General features: G+C 41.7%; 1 protein-coding gene across 5 annotated transcripts in view; it reads left to right on the plus strand.

Annotated features, from left to right (window-relative positions):
* Positions 1-10156, plus strand: part of LOC126035897 (COBW domain-containing protein 1-like) — a 36726-nt gene extending 26570 nt beyond the window's left edge. For all 5 annotated transcript variants that reach the window (XM_049794971.1, XM_049794973.1, XM_049794972.1 and 2 more), the window contains 5 exons: positions 173-224; positions 6767-6835; positions 6933-6998; positions 8821-8950; positions 9621-10156. In XM_049794971.1, the coding sequence (XP_049650928.1) occupies positions 173-224; positions 6767-6835; positions 6933-6998; positions 8821-8950; positions 9621-9694 (391 nt within the window). In that variant the 3' untranslated portion in view covers positions 9695-10156. The remainder of the gene's footprint in view (positions 1-172; positions 225-6766; positions 6836-6932; positions 6999-8820; positions 8951-9620) is intronic.
* Positions 10157-18582: the final 8426 nt, after the last annotated feature.

The raw sequence follows: 18582 nt of genomic DNA on the forward strand, positions 1-18582 counted from the left end.
TACTCTATTTTGAGATTAAAATTGAACTAACAGTTAAAGCTTATTCTAAGTGTATAGTCTATCTTTGATATTTTAGTTTTGCTCTGCAATACTGAAGAGTTTGTTTAAATTTTGAAATAATGACATTTTTTCCACCCTACTCAAATTGACATTTAACTTTACTTATTTTTAGTTTGCAGAAAAAGCTTGAGCATGTAAAGACAACACATGCACATCTAGATAAGGTAATTACCAAAAATATTCCTTCAGTCTTTTTGTAACAACAAGGTTGTTCAGGGTAATTCCAGTCGTTGCATACTAATCATGTTACCTTTTCAGAAGGTTTCGATTAGGGAGTAATAAGTTTTAAGATCTTTGGAAGATTACATAGAATACATATAGGAATGTGCATCGTTGTAGATAGACAGATTCTAAATGGGTACAGTAAGTTTTACTTTCAAAAATAGCTTATAGGCTTCCAGTGCTCCAGACAGTCACATCATTCATTGATTCACATGGAGAGTGTTACTGAAACAGACAAAGAATACTACACTTTTTAATATTTGCAGCATCAAGTCCTAAATATGTAGCCGGTCTTTACCCTGTAGGTTTTCTGTCCAAATGTTGTCTGTGTATGTAGATATTGGGGAGATGTTATTCGTGACTTTGCATTCTTTAAAGCTGTAATAAAACTTCACTGAGTTTGTGTATATTTCTGTTCTGTGAGTGCTTCCCATTGTTTTCACAAGAAATAGTAACAATTTAACTTGTAACAGTGAAGTATGAATGTTATTTTTAGTATGTCAAATTAAACTCTAGAACATATTTCCCCCCCCACCCCAATATGCAACCCAATATGTGTTTATATTGGGGCAGAATCTTTTCTCTCCCTGTGTGTTACTGCAAATAGCATTTCTGCCTTTGTGGCATTTATTTGAGCAAATACAGTATTTTTTGTGATCAGCATGTCTAATTTCAAAGATGAATTTAAGGAAAAAAGGTCTTGTCCGTCATCCCTACAGAATATAAACAGTTCTATGCTAATTGCTACTTTTACGCACCTGTCTTATCCATGATGTATGGGATTTACTGGAAAAGCTTCCTTTTCATTTTCTTTTTCTTTTTTTTTTCTTTGTTTGCTTTCCAAATATTATGATCACACTATCTTTTTCTGCTTAGACCCTTCTCAAAAGCAGAATAGTCCTAAGTCAGGGAATTACTGAATTTATTGCCAGGCAATGAAAACTTCTGATTACTGATTTGAGTTCTGAAAAAAAGAAATGCAAAACAATTATACAAACGCTTACACGAACAGTTCTTCTCTCTCCCCCAACTTCCTCTATTTTTTTCAATGCATTACACTTAGTCCATCAAAGTTCTCCCAGCAAGGCCACATGTGGCATAGGAAGTTGGGGTGTTTGTGTAATAATTTTCCTTCCTCATCACTGCTCTGTTCCTTAGGGTTCCTGGCCTGTGGTTCATGCAGGACCCTTAGTACCTGCGGAGTGCCCCTGCTCTTGGGTAAACAACAAGCTGCAATCTCTCAGGAGTCTGTGTACCCCTTTTAGCATGGCACACCTCCTCTGAAGAGTCTTCAGTCCCAAGTCACTGGAGGTGTCTTGTCTGTCTAACAGGGTGCCATGTGTTTCTCTATTCCTGAAGATGTGTGGCATGTTTGGTTTTTTTTACTGTTGTATGGTTTCAGAGCTGACTGGAACAGGCTGTGAGACACACGAGGCAGCTGATGGTCTTTTCCCACACCCCTCGGCACTGCAGCCCCCTGCTACATAAGCCTTGTAAGCTTACATATACTTAGAGCTGTATGAATGTATATCTGTTATAGAGTCCACCCTTTGTATCATCAGAAACTGAATGTATACCTAGTACATATTCTACTCCTTGCCACTGAGAGTTAAACTGTAGGGGTTAATGTTGTAGCAGTCAGAATATACATGTTAAAAGTTGTTGTATTTAACCTCCATCTCCTGCCAAGCAGATGATGGAGGTTAGTATTGTAAGGGTTTGAATTTACATATTTCCATTGTAGACTCCACCCTTTGGTGTAGACTAGCAAGGTTAGCATTGCATACTGCAAAGTTCAGGTCTTGTTCCTGCAATACACCAAACCAAGACACTTGGCTGTTTAATTTACTCATCATGTCTTAGCATACAAGCAAATAAACAGTACAACCACAGTGTAACATCACTTTTGAATATCCACTTGGTTTCTGAGTCCAGCAGCTGTAGTTTCATTCAGAACTGAGATGTGTGGTGACCAGTGTTGATCTGATATAACATGGGCACTTCCCCAGTTGGGATGTAAGATGATCCATCAGCCGACTTAGATTTCTGAGAGCTTGCTACACATCCTGTGACCATATTACTGAGCTCTGACATTTCTCCTGAGCTTGTTACTCCTTATATCCCAGGTGTAGATCTTCAAAGCACTTCTTTTCCCCTTTCCAAGTCCCAGTTTATAGGGTGGGAGCACTGAGATTTTTTTATACCCTCCTGACACTTTCACAGCTACAATTTTGTCATGCATTGCCATGAGGCTGATGTCACACCTGCCTCTGGCATGTTCCCTCCAGCATGATACTTTAGGTAACTCCTCGATAATAGGCTGTCCCACCAGGTTATCAGGTGATACCAGAGGGGCAACAGTGATAGTGCCTAGCTGTCAGAGCTTTTGGTCTGTGGCCTCAGCCTTTTTGGGGTCCCTTACTCTTTGCCTGTAAAAACAGCAGGAGTTGAAGTGACTGCAGTTGATTGCCCCTTCTTCCCAGTCCCTCCACAGGGGTCTTGTTTGTGGGATTGGAAGGATTGATCTCAGCATACCATGCCATCAGTGAATCCCAGAGTTTCCTACTTTTGCAAGTGCCCTCCTCTAGCTTCCCAGTACCACCACAGCCACTGCAGAAGCAGCTTTTGGGGACAGCAGCTGTAGGTTTCCTGCACTGGTTTAATTACTTCAAGTAAAAGGTTGCAGAGTGGTTGCACTGTGGGGAGCTGTTTTGCATTTCTCGAGTACTGTAACATGGGCTGCCTGACAGGCCTCTCAAGTTTTAAACTGGCTTACAGTTTCCATAGTAGATTGGGTGGCTTATGTGGTGGGTTGACCCTGGCTGAACGCCAGGTGCCCACCAAAGCCATTCTATCACTCCCCCTTCCTCAGCAGGCAAGGGAGAGAAAATATAACAAAGGGCTCGTGGCTTGAGAGAAGGACAGGAGAGATCACTCACGAATTACTGTCGTGGGCAAAACAGACTCAACTTGGGGAAAATTAACTCAATTTATTACCAATCAACCAGAGTAGTGCAATGAGAAATAAAAATAAAACCAAATCTCAGAACACCTTCCCTCCACCCCTCCCTTCTTCCTGGGCACAACTTCACTCCCAGATTCTCTAGCTACCCCCACCCCAGCGGTGCAGGGGGATGGGGAATGGGGTTTACAGTCAGTTCATCACACATTATTTCTGCCACTTCATCCTCTTCAGGGGCAGGACTCATCACACTCTTCCCCTGCTCCACCGTGGGGTGCCTCCCACAGGAGACAGTCCTACATGAACTTCTCCAGTGTGGGTCCTTCCCACGGGCTGCAATTCTTCACAGACTGCTCCAGTATGGATCCCTTCCACCACATGCAGTCATTCCAGGAGCACACTGTTCCAGCGTGGGTCCCCCAAGGGGTTACAAGTCCTGCCAGAAAACCTGCTCCGTGGGCTCTTCTCTCCACAGATCTGCAGGTCCTGCCAGGAACCTGCTCCAGCACGGGCTTCCCACGGGTCACAGCCTCCTTTGGGAACCCACCTGCTCTGGTGTGTGGTCCTCCACAGGCTGCAGGTGGAGATCTGCTTCACTGTCGACCTCCATGGACTGTGGGGGTACAGCCTGCCTCACCATGGTCTTCACCACGGGCTGCAGGGGAATCTCTGCTCCAGCGCCTAGAGCATCTCCTCCCCCTCCTTTTGCAATGACCTGGGTGTCTGCAGGGCTGTTTCTCTTGCGTGTTCTCATTCCTCTCTCCGGCTGCCATTTCTGTCTGCCCCAGCAATTTTTTTTTCCTTCTTAAACACGTTATCACAGAGGTGCTACCACTATCGCTGATTAGCTTGGCCTTGGCCAGCAGTGGGTCAGTCTTAGAGGTGGCTTGTATTGGCTTTGTTGGGCACAGGAGAAGCTTCCAGCAGTTTCTCACAGGAGCCACCCCTGTAACCCCCTGCCACTACCAAAACCTTGCCACACAAAGCCAATACAGCTTGTCACATAGCTTTCCGTTTGGCCAGTTCAGTGTTACCAGCTGCGAAGTTTTGATCCAGGTTTTGTCATTCTTGCTGAACACTTGCTAGTACATCTTTTAGCAGACCATTAGTCTAACAGTGGCTGTCAGTCTGATGGTGATGAATTTTAAGCAGTCCTTATCTTTCTGAGGTTTCAGTTGAAGCATGTGATAAACTGGCATACCCCTACAGCAAAGCAGCACACCTCCTGCTGTTTTACAGGTGGTAGTTGTATCCCTTTTGCAACTCTGGGCTAATTTCCTTGTATGCTGTCCTAGGCGACTGTTAAGGCTCCATACCACAGGCACATGGGCTTGAAGCTGGCACCATCCTGTGTCTTTGCAGTCATCTTCCTGTCCCACTAGGGCTTTCACAGGTCCCTACCTTTTCCAACAGTTTATACATTGTCTGCACACATCCCCAAACAAGTAGTGGGTACACCACTGACACCAGAATATACAATCACAGATTCCTGGTACAAGAACCAAGGCTCCATCTGGATTCCTCAAGTCATTGCAGTAATGTACTCTCCTCTTATCAGTCCTCATGAAAGTATGGTATCCATCTCTGGGGCCTCCAGCACAAGAAAGACAGGGACCTGTTGGAGTGGGTCCAGAGGAGGGCCACCAAATGATAAAGAGGGACAGAACACCTCACCTATGAGGACAGGCTGAGAGAGTTGGTGTTGTTCTGGAGTCTGGAGAAGTGAAGACTGAGGACACTTTATTGCAGCCTTTGAGAACTTAAAAGGGGCGTATAAGAGAGACTTTTTACCGGGGCCCGTAGTTTTGTCTAGTAGCTTTCTGCTCCTTTTTGCTTCTTAGTGGTTTTGTCACTGCTGTGTTCCTTGGTGTTCCTGCTCCATAGGTCACCCATGAGCCGCAGTCCATATACAAGTACCCTGCTCTGTGGATGAATTGTGGGTCGCAGTCCTCTCTGGGGCAGTTCACCCATGGGCAACAGTCCACTTGGACTGCAAAAAAAGAAGAACCTGTGGTGTTATATAGTAGCTTAGAATAGTGTGTTTTCCTTTAGAAAGTTGCTGTGATGAAATTTAATTTTCAGGTTAAAATGTGATGCATACAATGCCTGTATTTTTCTTTTTGAACTGCAAATTTTGACTGTGAAGTTGCTAGTCCTGAAAACAGCAGAAGGCAATTAATGTCTTCTGGAACTAAAGATTAAGTAGAAAATCAGTTTCATGCTTAACTGTAATCGTGATCAGAAAGTTTGTAGGGTTTTTTTTAATTAAAATTTGTGTTCATCTTAAATATGTTCACGTATAGTAATAAAAGTCTGAACAGATCCCTAAAATAGGAAAAAAGTTAAGTAGAAGCCTTCCTGAATGTTACGAGAGTTACAGCATGCTTGTATTAAGGAAAGTATTGTTCCTTTTGTAGCTGTTCGACCAGCAGGAAACAGTGAGATTTCATTGTTACTATCCTTGTTTAATTCAACACCCACATTAAGATGGTTGTTGACACAGATGAGGCATAAATGAGAGCAGAACACCTCTCGCAGTAGGCTGCAAGTCCTTGTTGGATGATAAAGTGTACTTATTACCTTCGTGTGGAAGATAAACAGAAGCAATACTGTGCTATGCGTGGAGCACAGTGAACTTTTGTCTGTTTTGTTTGGAAGCTGCTCAAAGTGGTCTCTCTTGGTTGTTCTGGTGAGTTTACTTGGTCATTAGATAAGCATTTAGATTTGCTGCTTGTTGCTTTTTTTTTTTTTTCCCTTAAGTTAGACTAGTCATCTGAAAGCAGTAATCATTTGAAAGAATTATAGGTTGTACAAAAAGTCATTCTCTGTTCTTCTATGCCATTGAGAGGTTATGGTGACAAAAATAAACTTAAGACATAATTTCCTTTATTTTTTAATAAATTGTTAATATTAAACTGCACATTTATTTTCACCTTCTGCCTTGATAATAATTGGTTCCGCAGTAAGCCAGTGGTTGCTTTGGAATAAAACATTACTTTGGGCATCTTTGTTTTTTTGAATCTATTCCTACATAGTCTGTCTATAAAAAGCTTTTCGTAACAGATGAGTATGGATAGGTGAAAAATGTGTTGATTAATTTTTGTCTGATAGAGTTGTGATGAAGATCAGAAATTGTGGCAAAGATCAGTATGCCAAGAAAATAGCATTCTTAAACGTATTTGAAAGATTGAGTTTACTAGCCTATAAGAATTGAAATTCTTAGGCTTTCTTTGAGCACAAGCATCAGCTACAGCAAAGAATTACATGGTAGAAGCTGATGGCATTAAACTATCCAAAGTATCGTGTATGCCCCTTACGTGCACATCCAAACAGAACCAAAAAGTATAGCATAATACAGCAAATTAGAGCAGAACAGAAATGGAGAATTTTTTTTTTTTTTAATGTGTCATGGGTATATAATTGCTTTTTTATGAGGTCAAGTTACAAATAACACTTTTTGAAATTAATGTAATGAAATGTTTACTCCGTTTGGTAATAATATGTGAGTCTTTCTATTTGCAGGGCATAATTACAGTAACATTTGAAGTTCCAGGAAATATAAAAGAAGAAAACTTAAATCTCTTTATTCAGGTATGTAATACACCACTGTCAACTGAAGAGTCATTGTGGCTTTTTATAGAAAACCATCACATGCCATTCTGTTTATGAAAACTTTTCCTTTTTATAGAATCTTCTGTGGGAGAAGAATGTGAAAGATAAGACTGGGCACACCATGGATGTCATAAGACTGAAGGTTAGTCAGAAATGACCAACTTATTTGTTTCGTGCTTTTCCTCTTTTACACCTAAAAAATTGCCATGTGCTGTCAGTTACAGACCTATCAAAGGTGCTACTGGATCACTGTAGCAGAGCAGACAAAATGGAGAATAGCAATTTGTTATTGTTCTGCATAGAGACAGTTTGTTATCTGCTGGCTGGTGGAACAACTCAAAAGGACATAGCTGACAAAGAAGCAAACAGTCCTAAACATCAGTGGAAGAGTTAATAATCAGGACATAGTTAAATCACTTTTTTCATTTTTCACCTCCATTGCTTTGAAAAGTTCCATCCATCTCACATGAAAGTCTCCTTACCTAGGGATTGGATACTATAGAGTGGATACTATGGATTGGATACATAGATTGCTATCCATAATTATAATCGTTGGCATAATATGCAGAAGTTGAATTTGGCATAGCATAACAGTGCAATACGTATTGTGGTCTACACTTAAAACTTTTTATGGTATTACCAGATGGTAGTTTTAAAGATGCAGCCCATAAATGCTCATCTTCATGGGCACTTCATATGTTTTTCAGTTGCATGGGTTTGAGAGGAGTATATATGACAACTTAGGATATATTTTCATTTTTCTTATACAGAGCAGCCAAGTAAATAATTAAAAAATGAGAATCAAGTCTGTAATTTGGTAGGCTGTAAGAAATACAAGAAAATATGCTCTGGTTTGTTTTCTGAGAACACTTGTGCATCGTGGATAGCGACATAATTATTTTCATTTCATTGGAAGAAAGGCAGTATTCTTGCTCTTCCAGCTACAAAATGAGAATATCCTTGTCTTCCCCTTCCTGACAAACAGAAGAAAATAGCCACTGATGCATCTTAAGCTGTCTGAAAACAGTACTGCTGTGCACAAGTACATTTTTGTATGGAGCATTGGAATCAAAGTAATTCTTTAGGTGATCTGAGGCCTGTGATAAGCTGTGTGCCGGCGCTCAGTCACAGACAAATGCACCAAAGCAAATGAACCCCAAGTAATAATATAATGGGTTCTAAAGTCTGTCACTTCTGTACTTGTATCTTACTGGCTCTCATAATCCTATTGGCAGTAATAGTCATAGAATGCCTACTAGTATGTCAAACGCAAGAAATAATTTTAACTCTTTTTTTTTTTTTTCTTTCGGGAAGTATAAGACATGTTTTACAGAATGTGTTTCACTAAAATATTTTATAAAGTTTTACATGAAGTGATGAAAACTTTTTTAATAAAACTTTTTTAATACAACTTTTGGTAGTGGGTTAATGGGCTCACTCTGACATTAATACCTTCTAATTCCATTGCTAGTCATTTCACTTCACAAATGTTTGTTCTTTCTCCAATATTCAAAGATTCTGTTTCAGAATAGTGAATAAGCTGAGCATGAGAACTTAATCAGAATAATCTGAAATCAAACGTTTTCGCTCATTTTACACTATCTTTGCTGGCAGTCAGTCTTTCATGGACTCAGGCATGATACACCATATATATATTCAAAGTGGCGTAGTTCCTGATGACATTTTATTGTTGCTTGAACACACTAGATACTGAACAAATGAGGAACAGAAGTCAGGGTATGGTGAAGTGTAATTATTATTGTTTAACAAAATAAGGCCATGTGAGAATGGTGTTACAAGTAGAACTGACATACCATATGGTTATCTTGACTAACTGGTGCAGACTTGCCAGAAATATTTTCCCCTGCTTGGCCTAGTTTCAAAGCTTTTTCCCTCTCTTGCATATTTTCTTTCTAAAGGTTTGTTGGTTTGTTATATATCCTAACAATTATTTTTCTGATAAGGGACTGGTATCTATTCAAGGCAAATCTCATCAGGTGATAGTGCAAGGTGTCCATGAGCTCTATGATCTGGAAGAGACTGCAGTAGCCTGGAAAGAAAACGAAAAGAGAACAAATAGATTGGTCCTAATTGGTAAGAGGAAATCATGTATCTCCCTGTTTGACTTCTAAGAAGCTGTTCTTTCAGCAGGCAGTCCTGTGACTTGCCCAGTGAGAAGCAACCAGCCTAAACTGGCCAGAGTAATAGCAGTGACTGTGTTCAGCATAACCTTCAGTCAAAGGTTTATCCATCAAGACCTCCTGTGGTTTTATATTCCAGTGCAGGGGAATCTATACTATCCCTTTTTGTGACATTAAAATAAAATACTAAGTATTAATAAATTATGTTGGCATATTTAATGTTATTTTTAAAATCCATAATAAATATGGTGATGGGAATGATTTAAATGTTTGATCAAATATTCAGTAACTGTAAGGAGGGTGATTATAGCTATTAAAATGTATAAAATTTGTTTCTGAAAAGCTTGTAATGCTCAGGTTGTGCATTTCTATTTCCTACTTGTTACTCTCTGCTTTGCAAAGTGTTTTTGAGACAAAACCCCATAATTTTTCCTCCTTTCCCCTACTTGTACAGCTTGAAGTCTGTTGTTGCCTGTAAAATCTAAAGTTATCTTGTTACCTGCAGTTTAATATTGCTGATTTCACTCATTGGTATAGTAAATATTTTCTTTGCTGAGAAGATTGGCAGGTTGCTACTTGCATGCATTTTTTGTGATATGCTGTAAAATATGTTCTCTTTACAGGCAGGAACTTGGATAAGGAGACCATCAAAGAAGTATTCATAGCTACTGTGAGAGAGAAACAAGGAATCAGTTGACATCAAACTACAAAAAAGATTAAATGTCTGTGCTTAACCCTGCAAACTTTTTATGACAGAAAGACTGAATGACATGCAGTATAGTAGTTTCTTTTTCCTCTTGCAGTTTACACAACAGTTAATCCCTGAAATCCTCCTAAGAATCCCAGCTGATGTACTGCTTAAAGATTAGCTTTTATGTCTAGAATCAAACACAAACAATTCTGCCCTTTTGGATTTAGCTTAAGTTATCTCAGTGACACCATTTACCTGTGTAGAAGCGCAGATAGGCAAAAAGCTGTTGTTCATGCTGTACGTGAAGTATTACAGTAGGCATGTGGTAAACGGGTTTGAAGCCTAGTGCTTTCTCTGGTTAACTCTCTTTTACTGCTGGAAATGAAGCAACACTGATTATTGCCAGAGATGTAATCACGGTAAAAAGTATTTAGTGTTTACTATTAAAATGTCTTCCATCTCTTTCCACTTGTTTTGTGATTTTTTTAATATATACATCCATCCCAGGTACTGCTAAACGTGTTGTATAAATGAAACTAAAAATACATAGATGGCAGAGGCTCGAGACTGCATGGAATATATACTATCTGCATAATAGCTATGAATGCAACGTTGAGTCACGTAGCCAAAGTGTTGGAAGATGTAGCTGGCCTCACAGATCTGCTAGGCCTTGACCCTGCCAGTTCAGGATTTGGCGAACCAAGGGCAGCACATTTTCACTGTGTTGTCTAGACTGCCGTGTGTGGTTTGTTATGGGCTTCTCTGACACTGCTTTTGGGTGCTGTTTTGAAAACTTAGTTTGAAGCTTTTATCTCTGTGCTCATTACTTTTACACTTTAGAGTTGAACTTCTTGCCCTGTACCTTCTCCGGTTCACTCTTAGCTTTAGAGGGATGTGTTGACTACGACTGGGTGAATGCGAAATGAGTGAATGCAAGAAGATAAGGTGGAATTAAAAATGTTTCAAAACATAATTCTAGGACATGCAGCAGATATTCTGAAGAATGGAATTTTGGCTACAGTGCTACGTGGATGCTTGCTGATGTGTCTGGATAAGTAGACATTTGTTTTCAGTGTCAGTGGTGTGTTACTTGTCACATAGCTAACATTTGCTTTAGGATAAAAGGTGCATCAAACTTAAAAAAAAAACCCAAACCAAACAAAGAAATAAGTCCATTCCCTTATCAGTTGTCTTAAAAAATTTCTCTTTGCTTCTACTAAAATAAATGACTTTGGAGTTTGTTTCCAAAGAGCTGAGGAAGGAGGCATTGTTCATCTTTCACTGCCAGGAGCTGGTGTCTTATTTGATTAATATGTGAAGTCACTCGTCCAATAAGATAGAGCTCTTCAGTCTCCCAGTGGATACATTAGCAGACATGACTTCATTCCTCACATCATAAGTCGTTTTAGATAGCTTGAAGAAGTTTCCAGAAATTAACTGTTTCTGTAAACTAAAGCAAGGTAAAAAGAAGGAGCAATCTACTTAAAAATGTTGCTTTCTGTTTAGCCGAGCATTGGTGGCATTTGAGTGAGGTGGGTATATTGTTGAGCAACACTGTGGCAGTTTCCCTTAGCAATTGCATCTCTTCATTTTGAAGACTAATACCTATTCTCTCACTGATACATGTTTTGGATTGCATAAATGACACTTAGTCCTGCATGAAAGTGATTGCCATCAGTGTTTTATGGATTGAGTTACAAACATCATGTAAATGCAAAATTGTGGATTATTTATATTTGTTGCTGCTTATTACTTCCATTCATCATAGAGAAAGTGATCAAATACCTTCTGGCTTATAAATGCCTCAGGTAATTGAAGAACTCTGTTATCTTTAGAAGCATGAAGTGCCCAACTGATCATTCATTTTCCATTTCAAAAAAAAGTTCAGGCATTTAATAAGACCTTCAACCATGAGTCACAAGGGAACAAGCCATGGATGGCTTAACAATGTCATATTTTAGGTGTTTATATTTGCTGACCAACCACATGCTCCGAAATTCCCCACGATGACTGTCAATATACTGGGGTGTTTTTTGTTGCTGTAATGGGGCTTCTCTGCAGCTGGGAATCTTCTGTATAGCTCATCTTGCTGTTACTCATTCTTGCTTTGTAGGACTTTCCCTGCACTGCTTGCAGTGGTAGTGTCAGAGGAGCTTTAGTCAGTGTGCACAGCTTTGTCTCTCCTTGTCTCCTGTAAACTGGCTGTGTATTTCCAGGGAGCCCCTGGGTTGGAGACGAAGCAGCTCCTGGGCAGGGTGAGAACGTGCACGTCTCCATCCTTGCTGGCTGTCAGGGTGCCGACTCCGTTGTCTTTCTCTGTTCTCTTCATGCATAATGACACTGGTAACGCAGCCAGCCAAGGGCCAGCTCTTCATCCTCTTCTCCCAAGAAGATTGCTGGGTTTTTTCCTTGGATATTTATTTGTCTCTTCCTGGTCTGTTATACACCCAGCCTGGGGATATCATGCCAAAATGCAAAGAGGAGGAAAGGTACATGACAGAGCTGCAGTAAAACCTGCTCTTAGCGAACTGATTGCTGGCTGCTTTCAGTATTCTTGTTACTGGCAGTTACATCAAGGATGGCTTTCTCCAAAGAACTGGAACTGGGCTAAAGTGAGGTGGGGCTGGAGGCTGTAGGGAGCAGGTGGACACCACTCAGCCCTGTCCTGGGGTGGGTGGTGGGGTGGCTGAGGGATGCTCAGGGTGGGGCGAGGAGTGGTCTGGCCAGGAAAACCATTAGCGTTTCTCCCCATATAGGTCCCAAGAGGGGCACAGTGGGGAGCGAGCCGCACCTTCTTGTGAGGAAGTGGTGGCTGTCATGGCTGTGGGGCAGCCGTCCGCGTCTGGGCCTGCTTCAAAGCCAAAATAACTCCCAGGATAACAATGCTTCACTCCCCACCTCCAAGACACACTAAGCCGTAGGCACACACTCGGGATCAATCTCGTCAACAAAACCCAAGCATTTTCTTCCCTAGCAGAGGCAGAGGAGTTTCTTTCCTAGAGGCATATTGCAATGATTTGATCACCTCTGCGCCCTCGTGACCATCAAGCGTCTACAGAAATCACCTTCCCAAAACAGCATTTTTTCCACTGTATTCCACTTTCCACATGTTTTTATAGGCTCTGTTAAACTTGGAAATAACAGAAATGATCTCCTTGCACTAACCCATCATACCATTTGTTTGTATCATCACTCATGTTTGATCTTCAGGGATTACCTAGGGAGGTGAATGAGGTTTGATTTTTCTGTTTTATTATGCCCTTTAAAATGTAAGCAGTTCTGAATTTGCTAGATTTTCACTAGATTCTTACTTTCTAATCCTCAAGTATAACGACCTCCATCCTCACCCTCGCACCGCACCAGGGCAGTCTGTCATCCCTGTCCCGTCCCCCATGGGCAAGATGTGGCTGGAGGGGACAGGTCGGGTCGGGCTGGGGTCCCAGCGGCCCGCTGTCCCCATGAGCCACCCTGCTCCTCCACTGTCCTCATCAGCCAGGCCACCATGCAGAGACCACGGCGGCGGTATCTGCACCTCCACCCGGGCCACTTCCCCTGCTACCGCGAGTGCCAGCCCGAGCAGTGTCCGTTCATTCTTCTTCCTCCCTTTCGGACCCGCTTGAGCATCATTTTTTTATGTTTGCTACCACGCTTTTCTCTTCCTTCACAGTTCTGCAGCTCCGCATTGCATCCCAATTTACTATATACATTTAGAAACCCTGGGCACCATGCATTTGTTCTCTTTTTTTACACTGAAATGCAGTTTTATCCAGGTCTGAGTCTGCATTGTTTTAACTGAGCATGGGCGAATTGATTATAGCAGTGGGGTCCCAGTGCTAAGCCTGTGCCCCGTGTTTTACCACCCCATGCCTGTTCTCCTCTACACCACATCCTTGTCTCCACTTACCAAGGCCGCTGACATTGTAGTATCAGGCATGTGTTTCTCTGTGCTGTGTTATTATTTTACAGCCAGGGGTATCTCATTCTACACAGAATGGCGGCTTGTTACTGCTAGCTGTAAAAACCTACGGTTGTAATATGCAAGGACAAAAAAGGAAACCAAATTAGCAATAGACACCTGGTCAGTTAGAGAAACTGCTGTCGTACGTAAACCAAATAACACGAAGCTGTGGGTAGGTCAAGAAAAGACCAGCCAGACCAGGTGTGACAAACCTCAGCCCTGAGGCCCTGCACACTCAATACGAAGCTTATGGCCTGTTACTGGCAGTGGCAGTGCCATACTGGAAGATGACATGATTATGTTCCCATCCCAGTGCCCTGCATACGGTCCTTCTGTTCGTCCGGGCATGGACATGTGGGCAAACAGAGCAAAGAGGAATTCCAAGTCTGGTTAGGGCCAGCAGCCTCACGGAGGCAGCTGTCAGGGCTCCAGTGCAGCTTCGTCTCAGTCCTGCATCCACAGACATCCATGGAAATTCTGGGAAAAGAACTGAGCTGTAACAGATCAAGCATCAAGCAGTCTAGGACAAGTATTGCATTTTAAGAGTGGAGTAAAACGCTTGACACTTCTGTTTACTTATAATTATTGGTCTGAAGTGTAGTTTTATTGCACCGTTTCCAGTCTTCGAGCATAATGGCAATTCCGAGTGATCTTACTGTCCTCACTCATGTAGTCTGAAATATCTACCGGTCACACATTGCTGTCTTAACAGGATATCTATCCATTGCATCTGTTTCAATTTAATCATTTCAATCTGTTCATCTACAAGCACAGTGAGTTTGTTAATTGGTTTCTTTATTACTTTCTCTGTACTGTTCTTGTTTGAAACTTCTTTTCAATAGGAATGAGCAGCTAATAATGATTTTTATACTCTTAAATTTACTAAGATATTGGTATTTTTATAATTTCATTTTTAGTTAAATGCAACAGGAAAGACTACAGTTCTCTATGCTTTGTCCAGTGCAGAAGTTTGTTTTAATTCATAACAGGTTGCTCAGAATCACAGCATCCAATCTTTCCTTATGGAGAAAGTTTTTTCAAAAAACCCAACACTACAACTAGCTGCTAACAATGTATAACAACATAACACCATTGTAACAGGGTGAAGGGGCCTGGTTGTTGTACAGCTAAACCCTGTGAGTAGCGGCAAGGCAGAGCAGAGCAGCCTGCGGGTGGAAGGGCTGGCCTCCTGCACCATTGGGTCTCCCAGCTGGTCCTTCCTCCCCCTTTTATCCCAGCTGACCCTTCTTCCCCCTTTCTTTCAGCACATTTTCTTAGGATGCACTGATGTAGTCACTTAGGGGAAAAAACCCCCGAACTGTCAAAAGTGTGAGCAGTCACTGCTCCTCTCCCGGAGATGCCCACCTTCTCTGCAGAAGGGCTCCAGGCAGCGCTGCCTAAACCCTGTCAGTCCTGGTCAAACCAGTTAGGTCAGCTTGACCTGAACATCAGACTGGTCTGACACTGCACTGAAGATCATGTTTGCATTGACTGATAAGAGCATTAACCTCAGCTGATGAACTGTAACACATGGCTGGAAAAGATAATATTTTCAACCATGCTAGCTGAAAGGGGTGGTCTACATTACAATAGCTTAATTCACTGCAACTGCATCATTCTTGTAGTGGCATTGTTAGCAGGTGCCATTTTTTAAAACTATCTTGTCTTCTGGAACCCCTGTTTGTAAGAAGAGAGCAAAAAAAATTAAACTTCTCAAAAGGAACATGTGAAAGTAGATTAAAATTCTTCCTCTCTGTGCTAAAATATGCTTGGAAAACTTCAATTTGCTGAAGAAATGAGAATTTTTCACCCCTTGAGAAGTGGAGATTGCTGGTCTCTATTTTTTCTGCTAGGAACTAAGATGAATTCACAGCTCTAGAAATAACCTTTAACTATCAGAATCACCTGAAGGCTCGTGCTTTCTATGTTTAGTTTGCTTTTCCCTTCTAATGCTATGCTTCCCCCCGCCCCGCAACCGCCCCGCATCATTTGTCAGTTATTTTAATCACCACTGTGAAAGCCTTTTCACAGATTAAAGTGTTCCTAGTCCAGTAGGAGAAGTCATGACCAGAACTGAAGACTACAGCTGGATCTAGATACATTCAGAGCAGAGGAAAGCTGAAGATTTTTTTCAGGTATTTAACTGTTTGAAGCAACCTGGAGTCCCAGTTACCTGAGATCCTTAATTTAAATCAAAGTAAGATATCCTTGTCGAATATACTTTGTGGTTCATATCCCTTGGTATCATATTCCTGAAGCTACTGGATAACATATGAGAGGTGCAGGAAAGTCAGATCAGGTATCATATATCTGTGGTTTTTTGACCTGAGAAACTGATTTTTCTTTCTTTTCCCTGTCAAGTTTTTTGCCTATCAATTCAGTAATTTTTAAAATGAATTCATAGTACTGATTCTATATTTTTTACTATAAATAAGGTAAAATAAATCTGAAAGAGAAATTTTGTCATGTTCATGGAGCATGTATTCACAGTATTGTTCTGCACTGTGCCTATGGTCATCCATTCTGTTGCAGCAAGACAATTTTTTTAGATACAAGTTCCATGACTGATTTTATCATACAACCCCCCCCCATTATATTCACAGTATCCAATTCAGGATAAGCATTGCAAAATTCAAAATCTTTTAAATCTGGTTGCATGGTTTAAGAGTATCTGTGGTATGGAGTTTGTCAAAGTGAAAGGACTGGTTCAGGTTACCGGGGTAGACACCAAACAACACTCATGGCAGTCCCTGGATAATTAGTGCTTCGTACTGCCTTGGAAGCTGACTTTCAACTAGTTGCCTGGCAGGTTAAGGGAGGTCCCGTGCTGATGCATGCTTGCGCATGAAACATACCTCCTCGGCGGGTGAGACTTTCCACGTACTTTGACAACATACTTTTTAGAAGAGGTAGACTTAAAAATAAAGCAAACTATGAGTGTAAGTCCAGTAGTCTCTGACCAGCTGTTGATCAAGACCCAAGATGATGCTACAGGTCTGTTACGTAGAGCTAAGTTCAGCTTCCTTTGCAACAGCCATGGCTGGTCACTTGCCTGCTCTTCCCCAGGCTTCATGAACATGGAGCCCCTGTCCAGCCCCTGAGTGCCCCTTACCTGGCCCTTCTGCCTTTGCAGGAGCTCACTGATCCCTCGATCGGTCCCTTGACTCAGATCAACATTTAACCATTGTTAACCATGTTTGCACTGTGAGCTTCATTCGTTAATTCATCGTGTGAATGACCAGCCCTCTTGACTGTGCACTGTGAGAGTAAGCATGTGTATAGTGGAAAACGTGGCAATTTACAATAGTTTAGTGTGTGATTTTACTTGAATTAATTTTTCATTCATATGTACTATTTGAGTTTTAACATAACAAATCAATAATAAACTTACTACAGATAACAATACAATGATTATTAACGTATGTATAACATCCATTGCAGTACATTGGTAGCTTTTGGTGACCAGCCATCGTACAGATGATGCTGAATAAGGGTGGTTTCCACCTCGCTAACTGAATCAGTGTAATACTACCATATACCATTTTTATTTCTCATCCCCTAAGCATTCTCTAATTTCAGACAGATGTTGAGTAACCTTGTTACTTAGTTTGAGAGAGTTATATAGCATATATGGTGTGTATATATATATATATATACACATAGCATATTGAGGGTTTGGACTAGATGACCTTTGAAGGTCCCTTCCAACCCAAACTATTCTATGATTCTGTGATTGTATGATGTTGAAGATTACTCCAATCACTACTGAGGTTTTAAATGGTGCAAAATAAGACACCTCCTGCTCAGTCATGTGAGAGGTTAACTAACAACTCTTTTGGTAGTTTGGTCAAAACCACAGCACGTTCCAATGGCAAATGCTGGCAGGTCCAAAATTTATATTGCCTTTGAAGCAAATAGTATTGCAAGTGGATACTCTGCCACCAAACCATTGTCATATACTCACGTCTCATTACCACAGACATGTTGCCAGACACTGGTAGCAGATCAGAGTCTAACTGTGGCTGTGAAGTTGGGTAGCGGTTAATTTTCAACACCCAAGCTGCTCCAAGGGCAAGGTGAACCCACAGGAGCCTGGTTGCAGGGCTATACCCCAACCGCCAATGTTCCCACAGGGGTCAGGTATCTCCACATTTTCCTGCAAGACAATAAAGCTTGGACATAAGACTTGGAGGTCTCAGGGTGTAACATCAGCAGCACCTCGCACATTCCTGTTGTGAAACAAGGGTCACCTGGTGGACCGACTCCAAGTTGAATGTTTAACCGCAACTTCAGCTCTAGAGCTTCAGGGGGGGTTTACCTCAGCTTTAACAGGATTTTCTACGGCTTTGGACATGAACCCTTTGTATGGGACTTCTCACAGGGGTTTGCCACAGGTTTAGCTGGCATACGACTCCCCATGGTGCCATCCACACTGGGAGGTGGGACTAGAGTCCCTCCCACTGCTGTCCCCTTTACACCACAGGTGGAAAATCCATGCACTCTGTCCCAGCCACACCAGGGTTGCACTTCTTTATTCTTAAACTGTGCCCTGTTGACAGAGGGTGTTTCTTGGAGTGGGGGAGAAGCAGCAGACTGGCAACCAGACAGCCCCTTCCTAGCCATGCTGCCCCACCATTTGTTTTAGCCAAACCATTGATCATCTGATATCACTTTCTGCCAAGGTGGGTTTTTAGTTGGTTTTAGGGTTTTTTTTTCCACCTGTGGGTATGTACATGTCCTATGGATATGTTCCCAGATTGCACTATAGCACAAATCCTTTCCCAGTGTTTCCCCCATACAGATGCACAGTAGTTTTCTGTGCTGCCCCAGGGGAAACCAGTTAAAATTTTCAGCAGTGGGTGCACAGACCTTGATTCTCCTTCCTCCAGTGAGCGGCCCAGCGCAGCAGCCCTGCCCACACCACCAGCAGTACTTT

The sequence above is a fragment of the Accipiter gentilis genome, chromosome Z (genome assembly GCF_929443795.1).
Source record: "Accipiter gentilis chromosome Z, bAccGen1.1, whole genome shotgun sequence".
Taxonomy (NCBI): Eukaryota; Metazoa; Chordata; class Aves; order Accipitriformes; family Accipitridae; genus Astur; species Astur gentilis.